The 17,214-nt window shown below is 52.2% G+C and overlaps 1 protein-coding gene across 2 annotated transcripts in view; it reads left to right on the forward strand.

Annotated features, from left to right (window-relative positions):
- Positions 1–17,214, forward strand: part of SEPTIN9 (septin 9) — a 151,836-nt gene that overhangs the window by 20,545 nt on the left and 114,077 nt on the right. The window contains exon 1 of one of the 2 annotated variants that reach the window (XM_045888371.3): positions 1,647–2,434. The exons of the other annotated variant lie outside the window; for it this stretch is intronic. Coding sequence (XP_045744327.1) covers positions 2,413–2,434 — 22 coding nt within the window. The 5' untranslated portion in view covers positions 1,647–2,412. Of the gene's footprint in view, positions 1–1,646; positions 2,435–17,214 lie in introns of those variants that run through there. 2 annotated transcript variants of the gene reach the window in all.

The raw sequence follows: 17,214 nt of genomic DNA on the forward strand, positions 1-17,214 counted from the left end.
TGCCCCCTTCTCCCACGGCCTGGCCTCACCCCACTTCTGCGCCTGGCCTCTGAGCTGGCTCATGACTAACACGGGCCTCATTGGAGCCAATTGGTGCTGCCAGGTTTTTGGTTTCAAATGATCCCTTGCTTGGGCCAGAATGCTTGGATTTTTAGGCATGGTGGGGGAATGGACATTGAGCCAAACTATGCCGGGGAAGAACCGAGGGTCAGAGCTGTGCTCAGCTGCACCAACTACGGCAATGAAATCACAGTCTGTGAGCTCAGCGCCCGGAGGCGGCGGCCAGGGGGGACGTGGCCCCCACCACCAGCCGGGGGCCTGGCCTACCCCGAATTCCCACCAGCGTGCCTGTCTGTGGGGCCTTCCTGGGCCTGCTTGCCCTGCTGGGAATTGGTGCCAGAGAGTCCCATGTGGTATTAAAGGGGTTTCTTCTTTATATGTTCTCTTTCGTTTCTAAATTTAATACAATGAACAAATATTACATTTATAATCAGAAAAACCAGTAAGGAATATTTTTTCAAAATCGGGGAAGAGATTGAATGAATAAACCAAAAAATTCTCCCTGATCGCCATTGTTGGAACTCAAGGGTTGTTGGTGGTTGGTGGAATATAATGTTTTCGAATGGAATATGATAACCAGAAAATGTTAGACAGGGACACTGGCTCGCTGGTTTATGGTGTCTGTCTGTGTTCCCTGGGGGGCCCGAACAAATGGGCGCAGATTTGGTGGCTTGCAATGACAGAAGCTCATTCTCTCAAGGTTCTAGAGCTGGAGGTCTGAGATCGAGGTGTGCTCGGGGCTGCACCTCCTGCAAGACTCCAGGAGAGGGTCTTTTCCTGGCCTCTTCTTGCTTCTGGGGTCTGCATCCAGCCTTCAAAGGCGGGGTCGTCAAGTTTCTCTCTGCTCTGCCTTTACATCCCTTTCTCTGTGTCTGTACCCTAGACCTCTCTCTGCCTCCCTCCTGTATGAGGCACGAGGCGCGTGATGGCATTTAGGGCCCACCCTGATAATCCAGGCTCAAGATCCTTCACTTAATCCCCATCTGCACAGACTCTCCAAATTAGGTCCCATTTACAGGGATTGCGATGTGATCTCTTTGGGGGCCATTATTGAGCCTGTGGGACCTCCTTGGGCTGAGATACTGCTCCCACCTTCCCTCAGCAGGCAGGCCGCTTTTGGGGCTGTCCTCCAAGCTCTGCTTTGGGGTGGGTGGGGAGATGGTTGCTGTTTGGTGCCCCCACCCCCAAGGAGACAGCCTTGCTACATAGGAGACTGCATTTGGGGTCCTGTCCCAGGCAGGAGGGGATGGGAACTTTGCCGGCACCATCCAGATGTGCATGGGCAACCCCCTGACTCTGACCAGGTGCTGGTGGGTTCCCCCCTGAGTTTGCCAGGTGAGCAGCCCCCCGGGGGACCCCAGGGGAAGAGCGGGAAACAGCTGAGCCCCTAGCCAGGCCTTGGGGGGCCCCTCCCAGAGAAGTGCTGAGTGTGGGGAACCATGCTGAGGAGCCAGGCTCCCTCCCCGGGGACAGCTGGGGACGCACTGACTCATGAGCAAGTGGGACCTTCCAGGAAGTCTCCCTCGCGCCGCCCCCTCACCCCCCACTGGCCTGGGTGGGACGGCCAGTGGACTGTGTCACCGCCGGCGCTGACAGGACACCGGGCAGCCACGGGGCAGCTCCGCCGGGCTCGTCGGGGCAGGTGCTCCGGAGCCCTCCGTGGCCGCCTGCCTCCTTGGGGCGAAGCTGGGGGTCGGGGTGGGCTGCAGGGCCCCCGCGGCGCAGGGAAGGCGAGGCAGGCACGCAGGAACTAGGCTTTTGAAACGCTCCAGCCGGAGGAAGCGTAGCATCGCGTCGCGGGCCGGGGAAAATGAAAGACGTTGGAAGTCGCCAGGAATTTGACTGTGAGCTGGTTTCCAAGAGGCTAAGTTAAGCTTCTCCAAGTGGATATTCAAAAGGAGCTGCAGGCCTGGCGGAGGGGCTAGAGGGGGTGGAGAGCAGGCCGCCGGAAGCCACACGCTGCCCCTCTGGAGCCTTGCGCGCACAAAGCCCAGACGGCGGTCCGGCCGGGACCCTGGGGCTGCGGGAGGCTCGGGAGGCTCGCGGCCCACGTCCGGCCCCCGCCCCGCCGTCCTCGCCTTCTCGGCTCTGCCTCGGTCCCTTCTCCTCCCCGATTCAAAGAGACAATGCTACTTCAGTTTGGGGCACAAACATATGATCAGCACATGGAAATGTGGTAATTTGGATGCATTCGTGATTGCAACAGATTGAAGAAATTAGACCAGACAAAGAGTGTTTTTGGAAGAGGAGGAGGCAGAAAGAGGGAGGGCGTCGGGGGTGAGAAGGGGAGGACGCCTCTGGAAAGGGGGACGCCGCCGGGACTCCCGCCTGCTGCTAAATATATCCGTAGTAATGGAGAGAGACCGGATCACAGGTAGGCCACTCGCTGCCCCCTCCCTTAACTCAGAGCTGCGTCTGTGCTTCGGGAAATAAGCATCCGGGGTCACTTTTATTCATTTTTGTGGACATACTTCTTTTCCTTTCGACTGTTCTGAGGTCGTGGGACACAGTGTTCCCAGAGCTAAGCTTCACGAAGTCTGGCTTGTATTGAAACTCTGCTCTCCTTCCCCTCGCTATTCTCACTCGGTCCCCAGTGCATTCGAGGCGCTGGGAGTGCTGAGACCGTTGGGGCCGCGCTCTGGGAAAGGGTGGGGGGACCGGCGGCCGGCTCCCGGCTCTGGGGTGGCGGCATCTGGGCCGCTAGTTGGTTGGTTTGTCCACCGTGTGGTTTGTGTTTTTGCCGCCAGCCAAAGTCCGTCTTCAAGGCTGCCCCGGTCTCCTCCCTGAAATAGCATTTTGGTGCCTTCCCAGGAGTTCATTGCAGGGGTGGAGCTCCCAGTGCTCAGAGGAGACGTGCAAACGTGTGTGTGCCCACGCACGGCAGACAGAGCTGGTCCTAGAAGGTTGGGGCATTAACCAAGGTGAATCCCCCTCGGGGTCAGGGCGGGGGTGTCACTCAGGTCCTCACTCACCTGGGAACCCTGCAGCAGGGAGGGGGAGTGACAATCTTCCAGGGTCACCGCGGGACGCTCTAGGCCAGGGAGATTAGCAGACGTGGGCTCTGCTCAGATTCTGGAGCAGAATCACTGTTTAGAGCATCTCGATGTCACATCAGGGCACGGAGGGAGGGCAGATGCTGGTCCTTGGGCCAGAGGGGCCTCGCGGGTCTGGACCCATCCCTGCTCTCCCTGGGGTCCAGCATTTCATAGATGGGCCGTTCTCACTGCCGACCCCCACAGAGCGGGCACGGAGCCATCAGGGTGGTGCAAGCGCTGACCCTGCAGAGAAAGGAGGCAGCTCTGGCTTGAGTCATCCCTGTTAGATGGCCCCCTGTCCCGGGTCAGGCTCCCCGCCCCTCAGCCAGGCGTGGCACGCTGTGACTCGGTCAGTGTCTGACATCATGAGTAAGTCCCCTTCATTACAGCGCCTGCTGCCTACCGTGTGCCCCTCAGGCGTCCTGGGTCCACCAGGCAGCTCTGGGGCATCCTCGGGCTTCAGCTACTCCACGCTGACCCTGGGTCCTGGTAAGCCTCAGAATGTCACCCCACAGGTGCCATAGCCCCTCGTCTGTTGCTTGCCACTGCGTGTTGGGGGGCTCCCAAAGAGGCCAGAGGAAAGGGTGGCCCGTCCTGAGGCTTCTCCTTATCTGCTGCTCCAGGGGCTGATCAGATCCTGATGGGATGTCAGGGCTGATGGGGCAGCGCCCAGGAGGAGAGCTGCTGACCGGCCGTGTGTGTGTGTGTGTGTGTGTGCACGTGTGTACCACCGGGACCGCCACAGGATGAGGGGCAGCCATGCAGACCCGCAGAACCAAGCTGTGAGCTCAGTCACATGGGCAAGCTGGGGTAGAGGGGTGTGGAGCCAGAGTTCCCTGCGCTCGCCTGGCACGGGGTGTTGACAGGGTCCCTGCGGGGCTTGGGAGGACAGTCACTTCACCAGCCTGGCTTGCAGAGCCTCGGGGGCCGTGGGTCCAGCCTTCATGTCACAGATGACCAAACCACGGCCCAGATGGGTGACCGGGGGAGCAGAGAGCCAGGACACAAAGTGGGGAGGAGACCCTTGGGAAGTGACAACACTCTTGGAACCTTCTGGGCTGGCCAGACCCCAGCAGCTGTTCATGAACTGAACCAAACTGCCTTTGAAAACGGTCAGCTCTGCACCTTTACGGCTACGCTAGGTGCCACCGCCCTCGGCTGGGACTGCCTGCGAGGGATAAAAAAGGGACTTTCTCTCAGGATGTGCCTGAGGAAAAATTGGTACTATTGATGAAATTCTCATAGGGATGTGTTGTCACTAAAAATTACTTCTTTCTTTCAAAGCTTCGTTAGAAACTGGTTACAGACATGAATGACAATGGAAATCCTCAAGCCCTTTCCCTACGTGTTCCTCAGACCTGCTCAGATCTTGACCTTGGTCTTTGATTATAACTCAGCTCCTAAGCAGTGTCACCCCCCCTTCCACCCCCCAGGGAAATGAGTGCCATCCTGTCCCTCTGTGGCCTGGGACCTCAGTTTCCTAGCCTGTAATGTGAAGGGGTTGGACTGGCGTGGCCCAAGGCAGCACCCCACTGCTGGTGGGCCTCTGAGCCTGCTCTGTGGGGCTCCCGAAGGCTCCTTCCTTCTCCGCTTGTCTTGCGGTAAGGCAATTGTGACAACTACCTCAGTCCCCACCCGCATACCGGGCAGAGGTGGGGCTGGGGGCCAGGGTGTCCTGCCCGGCCCAGCGCCCCACCCGACCACTTCCAGACAGAACTGCCACTGCCCGTGCCCCACGGGGCTGGCGTTTGAGGTGCGTCCGGCCGGCTCTCGGCCACTGCCTGGCGCTGTCCAGGAGGAGCTGATGGGGAGGGGAAAGGGGCTTGGGGCAGGTGCAGGCAGATGCAGGACCCTGCCATCTGCTCGCTCCTTCTCTCGGCAGCACTGGGCTCCTGCCTGGTTTGTGATTCTGGGGCCTGGGGTCCTCCTGGGCGGTGGGGTAGCCCCAGCCCTCTCGGAGGCTCCCCCTCTCCCCCCACCGCCCCGGGAAGATGCCGGAGGGCTTGTCAGCAGGGCAGGGATGAGTCACGGAGCAGTGACTGGCCGCTGAGACACAGAAGGCCGCTCCTTCCAGCCAAGGGTCGGGTTTTTTTCCTTGTTCTGGACTGGCTTTGTGGCTTTTACAAATTAAGCAGTTTTATCTTGTTCCAAGTGCTTGTATTTCAGCAGGGAGAGAATCTCCAAGAAGGGAACTTTCCACTGGGGAGCTGTTACTTAGCTCAGCTGGGCCTCGGGGAGGGTGGGAACAGGCCTCGCGGGTGAGTTGCATGCAGGGAATGTGGAAGGCTCTCTGCTCTGTCATGGATGTCAATGTGGGGTCCTGGGAGGGCCGGCTGCTCCGTCACTGGACGTCTGTCCGTGGCTGGGTGTCTGCCCAACACAGTGAGGCACAGAGCACACAGCCAGGAGGTGGGGGCATGGGGGAAGAGCTGGTGGTCTGCTCTTCCCAGGGTGTCCACTGTCAGGAGGAGGGCAGGGAGCTGGACACCCATCACCTGTCCCTGCTTGTCTCTGAGTCCCCCGGGCATTTCTCACCCTGGTCCTGGACAGACACTGCGGGTCACAAGCTGCCTGGCCCTGCTTTGTCCTCTCTGGCTTTGGCCCTCATCTCCAAGACCAGAGGAGTAGCCAGTAGCCTTCCCAGCCCCCTTCCTCTTCTGGCTCTGACTGGCGAGGGACTTGGTCCCTGGAGCAGTCTCTTAGGGGTGCTGAAACCAAGTGCCACAGACTGAGCGGCTTAAAGCAACACCAACAGACTCTCTCAGAGTTCCGGGGGCTGGAAGTACAAATTCAAGGTGTTGGCAGGGCTGGTTCCTTCCGAAGGCCTTCTTAAGGCTCTGTACCCCTCTCCTGGCTTCTGGGGGCTGCTTGTGATCCCCGGTGGTCCTTGACCTGTAGGAGCATCACCCAGTCTCTGCCTGTTGTCACAGAGCCTTCTGTGTCCCCAAGCTCTGCTGCTTCTCTCTTATGAGGACACTCATCACTGGACTTGACTTCCCCCCCACCCCCCCGATAATCCAGGATGATGAATCTCCAGATCCTTACCTTAATTACACTCACAATACCCTATTTCCAAATAGGATCATGTTCAAGGTTCCAGGTGAGCATGCATTTTTTTGGGGATCACCATTTAGCCCACTCCAGTCCTGATGTATCCTGGATGTCTCAGATTCCTCGTTGTCCCACTCTGGACCTTTTGGTGTGGCCACTAGCCTTTTCCACTGGGTCACGTATGCCTGGTGGGGTGTGGAGAACTCAACCTTGTTGGGATTCCAAGAGCCAGCCAGGAGACTGACCTGCTTCCTGCCCAGAGCTCCCCGGTCCTGACTGCAGGGTCCAGGGATGCCCGGAGCTCTGTGCCGGACTCTGAACTCTTTTTAAACATCGTGGTAAAATACACATAACATACAAATTGCCGTTTTAACAATTTCAGGGTATATAGTTCGGTGGCATTTAATAAGTACGTTCACAGAATTGGGCCACCGTCCATCTATCTGCAGAACTTCTTTACCTTCCAGAATGAAACTCTGTCCCTACAGAACATCAGCTTTCCTTTCTCCCTCCCCTCTGCCCTTGGCAGCCACCATCCAACTTGCCTGTGTCTGTGAGTTTGACTATTCCTCATAGACGTAGAATCATGCACTATTCATCTGTCTGTGCCTGGCTTATTTCACTTCGTATAATCTCTTCCCGGTCCATCCATGTTGTAGCAGGTGTCAGTTCCCTTCCTAGTTTAAGACAGAGTGACTGTTCCATTCTATGGATAGACCACATTGTTTCTTCTTTGATCTTTGGAGAGACATGTACATTGTTTCCACCTTTAGGCTTCTGTGACAACTACTGCTATGAACATGGGTGTGCAGATATCTGCTCGAGTCCCTGCTTTCAGACATACTGGGTACATACGCAGAAGCAGAGTTGCTGGATCGGGTGGGAACTCTATGTTTAATTTTGTTGGGAAGCTCCCGTCCTTGCTTGCCCAGTGGCTGCATCATTTCACATTCCCACCAGCAGGGCACAAGGGTTCCAATTTCCCCCGCCCCTCACTGACGTTGCTATTTTTTTTACTTATTTGTTTCTTTGGATAATGGCCAAACTAGTGAGTGCGAAGTGGTGTCTCCCTGTGGTTTTGATGTACATTTCTCTAAATGCTTAGAGACGGTGAGCGTCTTCTCCCGGGCTTGTTGGCATCTGTGTGTCTTTGGAGAAATGTTTCTTTGAGTCCTTTGCTAAGTTTTTAAGTGGGTTGTTTTGGGTTTTTTTGTTGTTGTTGGTTGTAGGAGTTCTTTATATATCCTGCATATTAATCCCTTATCTGCTACGTGATTTGCAAGTATTTTCTCGCATTCTGTCAATTACCTTCTCACGCTAGTGATGGTGTTCTCTGATGCATAGAAGTTTTTACGTTTGACAAAATCCCATTTTACTGTTCATTCTTCTGTTGCCTGTGTTTATATGCTGTCATACCCATTGTCACAAAGCTTTTCCCCTGTGATTTTTCCTAAGAGTTGTATAGTTTCGGCTCTGGCGTTGAGACCTTTGATCCATTTTGAGTTAATTTCTGGATATGGGGTGAGGTAAGGTTCCTGATTCGCTCTTTTTCTTTCCTCACACCCAGGCTGGCTCCTCTGGGTGGCAGGGAGTGGGGAAATCCTGGGCTGGGCCAGGCCTTGAATCCTTCCCTGCCCCAGGCTGGCCACAGAGCCTCAGCTCTGGCCTGGACCATAGCTGGATGTGTGCTATGCCCGCCCCCCGGGCCCTTCTGGGCTGACAGTGGAGGCCAGCCTGGGCTGTTCTGGGTTCCACCGTGTGGAGGTACCTCTACTTCTCTGTGGTCTCCCTGCCCAGTCTGTGTGAGACATTAGCTGTCTTTGTGGCAGGGTGTGGGGCTCAGTGTCCACTGGTCTGTCTCCATGCTCCTTCTCAGGAAGCCTCTCCACCCACGCCCTCCCACGTGGCTTCTTCTGCCTCCTGCTCAGAGTTGGTCATCCCTCTTGTGTGACAGAAACTTCTGTCCTGAGGCTGCCGCTCAAACCCCTTTGCCCAGAGGCCCTCAGCACTCAGCACGCCTTCAGCAGCCACACACAGATTCTGCTGACGGGGTCGGCTGTGGATTCAGCTCCTTTTGGGCTGGGCATGTGACCGGGCAAAGGGTAGGGTGGGACCTGACCGAGAAACGGGGGAGATTTCCTCCTAACAAGTGGCCTGAGCTTGGAGAAATGTCTTGGCCACAGCTTGAACTCTAGACAGATAGCAACGTGGATTTCAGCTCGTGGTGGAGAGCACTTCTGCCTTTAGACCTTCAGATCCTCCTTCCTTTTTTTTCTTTTTTTCCCCTTTTCTTTAAACTAATGAGGAAACTCTGACTTGAGCAAAGCTGAGTAAACAAAGCAACACACCCCTAGGAAATTAGTGAAGAGGCACCAGCCCTGAAACTTTGCTATAAAAACTACATGCTTTGGGGCTGGGTGGATCTGTGGGAGCAGATGAGTATGGCGGGGCCGTGGGGCTCTGCTGCCACTCTCCTACCCCCTCCCACCAGAGGGCCAACAATCTGTGGGGTGTCTTCTGCTTGGAGTTCACCTCCTGTCGTTCATTAGCGGGGGTCCTGTTTGCAGCACCATTAGGCTCAGGCCGTTCCAGTTCACTTTTTGCATATTTCTTGAGGTCTTGCAATGTGCAGGTGCTCACCTAGGTTCTCGGCCTATAGGAGCGAGGAGGATACAGCCCTTGTTCCTGTGGGTCTCCACCTGAACTAGATGTCAAGCAGCTAGCCAATAAGCACATTGATAGATGATTCTAGACGAAGGCTGTGAAGGAGCCCAGAACAGGTGATGTGATCATTACCTGCTGCGCATGTCCCTGTGTGTGTGTGTGTGTGTGTGTGTGTGTGTTGGGGAATTAGTGGATGCCCTCCCTGAGGAGGTGACACTGAGCTGAAACTTGCATAACCGGAAGGACCTGACCAGGCCAGCGTCCAAAGGAAGAGCTTTCGGGCAAAGAGAACAGAAAATGCAAAGGCCCTGAGGTTGGATCATCAAGGCGAGGGGTGGATCCGGGTCAGATTGTGCTGGGGAGACCTGCTGGGTGCCCTGTGGAGGGAGCCATGGGCCCTGAATGCCCAGCGGCTGCTGAGTCACCTGCGGCGGGCTGGGAGGGGAAGCAGGGAGGCCTGGAGGGAAGGGGGATGCTGCAGTTGTTCTTTGCAGTGGGAGAGGGAGGGCCTCCGATTGCTGGGGGCACCCCGGGTGGTTGCCGAGGTCGCAGATGCACTGACCTGCCGCCCAGCCCTGCCCTGGAGGGAGGCTTGCGCCGTCCCCACTAGGAGGGTGCTGGCTCTTAGGAGTATGCCGGTTGTGGCTTGGCCAACCGTGGGGTGAGGCTGAGGCCGCCTGAGTCCTGGGACAGTGATCCTGAGCGGGCAGCCTCGAGAGGAACTGCAGCATGGGACAGGCGGCTCGCTCCTTCATGTCACGCAAGGTCCCGCGTCTCCAGGCAGTTAGCTCCGGTGTGATGCCACATTCCCGCCAGGGGCTAGTGCGCCTCCTGCTGGCGCGGACGGAGCTGCAGCCTCTCCAGCACCCGCGTTTCTACTCAGCTGGCAAGGGCTGGGGGGGCGACGAAGACTCAAGAGCTGCCTTCACAGGATGGCGGACAGTGGGTGCCTGGGCATCCCCGGCCCACACAGGGCATGTTTCGGTCAAGCCCTGCTTGCTACTTAGTGCGCTCCTCGACCATCCACCAGCCACCTGGTGTGGTGTGATGGGTGAGCACAGAAGCCTCGCCCAGGCCCGAGACCTCACCTTTCTGGGCTTCGCTTCGGACTTGCACCCCTCTCTAGCCCTGCTGCCCCTGGTGTGCACACAGGCGGCCCCCCCCAACCTGCCCGGCCCGCCCACCAGGGGCCAGGGGGCCTCTCCAGGTGGCATTTCGACTCAAGGATGCAGGGCTCTGGACCGTGGGGCTGGGTGAGATGTCACAGGATGTTATCTGATAATAAGCTTTGGGATGGTGGATGTCAGCATGTTTCCAAGCTCCAGCATCTTCAGCGTGTCCTGGTCCCGATGGCGCCAAGTCCAAGGGAGAGGGATGGGGCTGGGGGTGACGGTGGGCTGGGGGCTTGGGCTGTGCCTCTGTGCTGTGTGTTTAAGGGTTGGGGGGGTACTCTAGGGAACGCCCTGCAGGGCCCGCCACCCCAGCTCGCACCTCTCTGGGGAGGAGTGGACAGAGGGGCCTGGGTTCTGGAAACATGCATCACCCAGGCCTGGGTGCCCCCCCTTACTTCAGTGAGGGGCAGGGTGAGGCCTGGGGAGGGAGGAGGCCGCAAACCCGAAGGGAGACGGATTGCAGAAAGCCTTTCCCCCAGCAGGTGGCAGTGCAGGCCCTCGAGAGACAGCCCCTGCCCATCTCCGGCTCACCGAATTTGCGGGAACAGGCTGCCTGCCCGGTGTTATCTCCACTTCCCGGGGCTGCTCGCTACTGGTGGGAAGTGGCGGGTGGAGAGAGCGGGAATCATGGCGAGGATGGGAAGGCACCGGCGCGGGAGCAAGGACTCCCCCGAAACCGGGGGGCTTCCTGCTTTGGGGGAGGGGGCTCCGGCTACATCCTTCTTCTTCCTATTTGTGGTTGATATGTCTCAGTCTCTTTAAAATTTTTCCAACTTTTTACTATGAAACATTTCAAACACACAGGAAAGATGAAAGAATTCTAGCACCAACCCCCCCTCCCCACGTCCACCACCGAGACTCTGCAACGTACGTTATGCTCTGTTGGCTTCAACCCACGTCCCTCCCTCCATCTGCCAACAATCCATGGGACTTGGAGGGATCCATTTCAGAATAAGTTGCTGATATCCATACACATTACCCTACAAATATTTCAGCTTGCATCTCACTAGCTAGAGTCCAGTATTTGTTTATGGTTCTTTTTCTTTCTTTTGGTAAAATTTATGTGCCACGAAACTCCCAGATCTTAAGTGTAGCACTCTGAGTTTGGGCGTAGACTTACACTGTGCATCTGAACTCCTATCAGGATACAGAGCATCACCATCCATGCTCCTTGCCAGTCAGTCTCTGCCTCCACCTGCCTGGGGGCTGCCAAAATTCTGTTCTTTTCCACTATTGATTAATTTTGCCAGTTTGTGTTTTTTTTAGATCTATCTATGTTTCTGCCATCACTAGTAGTCCCATGATTGCTGAGTGGTGTTCATTGCATGTTTCCAGGGTGAGACTCTTATGAATAAAGCTGCTATGAGCTTGCTTGCTTGCTTGCTTTTTTTTTTTTTTTTTAAGATTGTTTTATTTTAAGTCATCTCAACCCCCAACGTGGGGCTCAAACTCACGACCCCAAGATTAGGAATCGCATGCTCCGTGCACTGAGCCAGCTGAGTACTCCTGCTATGAGCTTTCTTATACAACTTCTGTGTGTTTGTGTGTGCGTATGCTTCCATTTGTCTTGTGTAAACACCAAGTAGAATTATTGGACCAGAGGGTAGGTAGGTATGAGTTTAGTTTTACAGGAAACTGCCAGATCTTTTCCTAAAGTGGCTGTACCATTTTACACGCCCACCAGCCATATAGGAGAGTTCCCGTTGCTCCACGTCCTCGCCAACATTTGGTGCTGTCCTTCTTTACAATTCCATCCTTCTGCTGGGTGTGTAGTGGTATCTCATTAGGGTTTTAATTTGCATTTTCCTGATGACTAATGCTGTTGAGCACATTTTCATGTGCTTACTGCGGACTCATCTATTTTTCCTTTGCGAAGGGTCTTTTCAAATCTATTGCCCATTTTAAAAGTGGGTTGCTTGGGGATGGCCTGGGTGGCTCAGTCAGTGAAGCATCTGCTTTCAGCTCAGGTCATGAGCCCAGGGTCCTGGGATCGAGCCCCACATTGGGCTTTTTGCTCACTGGGGAGCCTGCTTCTCCCTCTCCCTCTGCTGCTCTCTCTTTCTCCCCTCTCCCCTCTCTCTCGCAATTAAATACATAAAATCTTTTTTTTTAAAGATTTTTATTTATTTATTTATTTGACAGAGAGACACAGCGAGAGAGGGAACACAAGCAGGGGGAGTGGGAGAGGGAGAAGCAGGCTTCCCGCGGAGCAGGGAGCCCAGTGCGGGGCTCGATCCCAGGACCCTGGGATCGTGACCTGAGCCAAAGGCAGATGCTTAACAACTGAGCCACCCAGGTGCCCCTAAATACATAAAATCTTTTTTTTTTTAAAGATTTTATTTATTTATTTGAGAGAGAGAGAATGAGAGAGAGAGAACACATGAGAGGGGATAGGGTCAGAGGACGAAGCAGACTCCCCGCCGAGCAGGGAGCCCGATGCGGGACTCGATCCAGGGACTCGATCCAGGGACTCCAGGATCATGACTTGAGCCGAAGGCAGTCGCTTAACCAACTGAGCCACCCAGGCGCCCCCATAAAATCTTTTAAAAAAATAAAAATAAAAGTGGGTTGCTTGACTTTTATTCTTTCTGGATACTGGTCTTTTGTCAGATATGTGTATTGCAAATATGTTTTTTCCTGCTCTGTGGCTTACATATTCATTTCTTAATGATATCTTTTGACGAGCAAAAGTTTGTAATTTTAATTTTGATGAAATCTAACGTAACAAATTCCTTTCTTTGTGGTTACTGCTTTCTGTGTTCTTTATAAGAAGGCTTTGCCTGCTCCCAAGTGGCAAAGATATTTTCAGTGTTTTCTTCCAGAAGCTTTATGGTTATAGCTTTAATGTTAGGTTTAGAAATCATCTTTTGTGTATGGTATGAGGTAGAGGGTTAAGGTTCATCATGTTGGATTTTGCTTGCTGGTTTGTTTTTTCAGTATGTATACCCGGTTGTTCTAACACCATTTGTTGAAAAGACATTGGAGTACCTTGGCACCTTTGTTGAAAATCAATTTACTTTGATGGGGCACCTGGGTGGCTCAGTTAGTTAAGCATCTGACTTTGACTCAGGTCATGGTCCCAAAGTCCTGGGATCGAGCCCCACATCAGGCTCCCTGCTCAGCGGGAGGCCTGCTTCTCCCTCTCCCTCTGCCTACCACTCCCCCTTCTTGTGCTCTCTCTCTCTCTCTGTCAAATAAATAAATAAAATCTTCAAAAAAAAAATCAATTGATTTTGTATATGTGGTTCTATTTCCAGAGTCTATCATGTTGTATTCATATTTTGTCTATTCTTTGGCCAAGACCACCCTGTCTTGATTAATGTGGCTTCATAATAAGCCTTGAAATAAGCTCTCCCAATATATCCAAACCACTGCTTTAGATGTTCTTTTTAAAATTTTTTAGGATTTTATTTTTAAGTAATCTCTACACCCAACATGGGGCTTGAACTCACGACCCAGAGATCAAGAGTTGTACGTTCTACCGACTGAGTCTGCCAGGTGCCCCTAGATGTTCTTGGTCTTTTCAAGAACACTTTTATAATTTCCTTATAAATTTTAGAAGTAGAGAGTCAACGTCTATAAAAATGCTGGGTGAATTTTGAGATTGCATTGAATCTATAGGTCAATTTAGGGAGAATTGACATTTTAATGACATCGACTCTTCTAATCTTATAAACATGGTAGGTCTCCATTTTTAAAGACCTTTTTCTTCAATCAGTTGTCAGTGAAAAGATCTTCATGTCAGTTGTTAAATTTCTTTCTTTCTTTTTTTTTTTTAAAGATTTTATTTATTTATTTGAGAGAGAGAATGAGAGACAGAGAGCATGAGAAGGAGGAAGGTCAGAGGGAGAAGCAGACTCCCCGCTGAGCAGGGAGCCCGATGTGGGACTCGATCCCGGGACTCCAGGATCATGACCTGAGCCGAAGGCAGTTGCTTAACCCACTGAGCCACCCAGGCACCCGTTAAATTTATTTCTAACTATTTTATTTTTTGGTGCTGTTATAAATTGAGCATATATTTTAAATTTCATTTCCAGTTGTTTGTTGCTGGTATATAAAATGCCCTTGATTTTTGCATATAAATTTTATATCCTGTGACCTTGTCAAAGTCCTTTTTTATCCTAGTACTTGTTTTACTTCTTTCTTCCTGATCTTGATTCCTTTAATTGTTTTTTCTTGCCTTATTACACTAGCTAGAACTGCCAGGACCATATTGAATAGAAATGAGTAGGCATCTTCGTCTTGTGCTGGAACTTAGGATGTTAACTATCGATTTTCCGAATATGCTCTTCGTCAGACTGAGGAGATTCTGTTCTCTCCCTAATTTGCTGCAGTTTTTAACATGAATGGATGTTGACTTCGATAAATACTCTTTTTGTACCTACTGAAATGATCATTATTTTCTCCTCTGTTCTACTAGTAGCGTGAGTTACAATGATTGATTTTTGAATATTAAACCAAGCTTGCATTCCTGGAAAAAGCCCCACTTGGTTATGATATGTAATCCTTTTCATACATTGCTGGATTTGATTTGCCTGGTTTTTTGTAAGGGATTTTTTATATAGATCCATGAAGGATATTATTGGTGTGGTGGTTTTTTTTGGTTAGTTACTTTGTTTTGGTAATGCCTTTGTCAGTGTTTTTTCGACCTCATGAACTGAATTCAGAAGTGTATCCTCCTCTCCATTTTTCATAAAAGTTTGCATAAAATTCGTGTTACTTCTTTCTTAAGTGTTTGATAGAAGTCAGCAAGGAAGCCATCTGTCCCTAGAGTTTTCTTCTTGGAAAGTTGTTTTTTTTTTTTAATGACAAATTAAAGACTTGGATTAAAGATTTAAATGAATTTAATATTTAATTGAATATATTAAATTTATTTGATGTGGAGAGAGAGCTAGTCAAGGTTTTTACTTCCTCTTGTGTCAATTTTGCTAAGTTGTATTTTGAAGGAATCTGTCCATTTCATCTAAGTTTTTGAACTTATTCATATAAAGTTGTTCATAGTTTTCCTTTATTATCATTTTAATGCCTATAGGATCTTAGGGATAACCCTTCATTCCTAATACTGGTAATTTATGTTTTCCATCTCTCTTTCTTTCTCTCATTAGTCTAGCTATGATTTTAATGGTGTGTAGATCTTTTTAAAGAACAAACTTTTGGCTTTATTTTTTTTTTTCTGTTTTTCATTTCCTTTATTTCTATCCTTATCTTCATGACTTCCTTCTTTCTGCTTACTTTGATGTATCAGTCAGGTCCCAGGCAGGAAACAGAAACCACACCACAAGAGTAATTTGAACAGCAAAATGTAATAAAAAGAATCATTAACAGGTAAAAGCTGGTTAGCTAAAAGCGTAAAACAAGACTGAGGAATATAGAGCAGCAAATAAAGAGGCAGCTACTTTAGAAGGAAACACAGGGGAAAGCTTTGTGACATTGGGTTTGGCAACAATTTCGTGGCTAGGACACCAAAAGCACAGGCAACAAAAGAAAAAAAAAACAGATAAGTTGTATTTCATCAAAATTAAAAACTTTTGCCTCAAAGGACACCTCAACAGAAGGCAAAGGCAATCCACGGGATGGGGGGGGAAATATTTGCAAATCACATATCCATAAGGGATTAATATTTAGAATATATAAAGAACTCCTACAATCTAACAACAAAAACCCAAACAGCCCAATTAAAAAAAAAAAACCTGACAAAGGACTGGAATAGCCCTTTCTCCAGAGAAGACACACAGATGCCAGCAAGCCCAGGAAAAGATGCTCAGTGTCACTAATCATTAGAGGCTTTGCAAATATACTCATGAGGATGGCTGTTACCCAAAAAACAGAGAGTAACACATGTTGGCCAGGATGTGGAGAAATCGGAGCCCTCGTGCTCGGCTGCTGGCAGCTATGGAAAGCACCATGGAAGGTCCTCAAAAAATTAAACTTAGAATTCTCACATGCTCCAGCACATCCACTTCTAGCAGGGTTTCCCCAAAGAGTTGATAGCAGGGGCCCGTGCAGATATGTGGGCACGTTCGTTGAAGGCAGTGGCCGGTGAGCTGGGCTGAGGGGAATGGGAAGTTAGTGTCTGAGGGGTACAGAGTTTCAGCTTGATAAGACGGAAAGTTCTAGAGATGGGTCATGTGGAGAGTTGCACAGCGGTGTGGATGAACGTACTGCTGCAGAAACGCACACCTGAATATTGTTCTGTGTTACGGATGTTTCACCACACACTCACGGAAGGGGCAGCTGTGGCTCTGGGGCTCAGGGGCAGACCTGCTAGGCCGGGGAGGACTGGGAGCGCCAGCAGCCCTGCCTCACTTGGTCTGGGGCTCAGGCCGCGCTGGAGAAGGTGTGGCTGCCAGAGACCCGCGGTCTCCTGGTGGTGAAACGTTTTTCCCGGAGGGTGTCGACAGAGCAGAAGCAGCTTACGGGGTTGCAGAGAAACTTCTGGAGGGTGTGGGCAGGTGGGAGCTGGTCCACAGGAAGTTTTGGGGGGGTGGGCTGAGGGCTAGAGCCTGTGCACAGGAAGGGGTCTTCTGGGTGCCAGAGAAACGCCGTGAAGGGCGAGCACCCCGCTGCTCGGGCCCTCGGGAGGCGGGAAGAGAGGCCCCTTCCTGGGGGCCGCCCAAGGAGCCTCTCCCTGGTCTGTGCTCCCGCGGGGCGTGTGTGTCTGTGTGCGCGGAGGAAATGATTCACACCCAAGTGCAAAGGTGGGGGTCGGAGCAGGCAGCCCCAGGGTTCGAGGAGCCCAGAGGAGGAAACGGGGGTGGGCGTGGGGACAGGAGAAGCGACAGATACCACACCTAGGAGGCCTGCTGGAGATTTCCGCAATGCCCAGCATGGCGCTTCGCTCACATTTCTGGAGTTCAGTCTTGTTTCATGAGGCCCGGGATCCTTCGAGGTGAAAGGAAAGGAAGGAAAAGGACTTCCCCTGCGGGGCGTGTGTGTGTGTGTGGGGGGAGTGTGTGTGTGCACATGTGTGCACAGCTGTCCTTTCCATCTTACTATCTTCCTGACAGCCAGCAGGAATGTCTGCGAAGCTCCCCACCCCGCCCTGAGGTGGGACGTGTGGACGCGGGCACGCACACACACACAGTCGGGGGCGAGCAGTCCTACAGATTGTACCTAGGCCTGGCAGGAAACCGGACTCTGGGAAACTTCAGGCCCCACCTTTGGCACAAAACTAAGCTTTTTGTTGCTGTACATTCAGGGGAACAGAAAGTGGGGGTGGGGGTGGGGCCCGT

The sequence above is a fragment of the Mirounga angustirostris genome, unplaced genomic scaffold, assembly GCF_029215605.1.
Source record: "Mirounga angustirostris isolate CCGP_5_RB_7025 unplaced genomic scaffold, mMirAng1.0.hap1 SCAF_17, whole genome shotgun sequence".
Lineage (NCBI taxonomy): Eukaryota > Metazoa > Chordata > Mammalia > Carnivora > Phocidae > Mirounga > Mirounga angustirostris.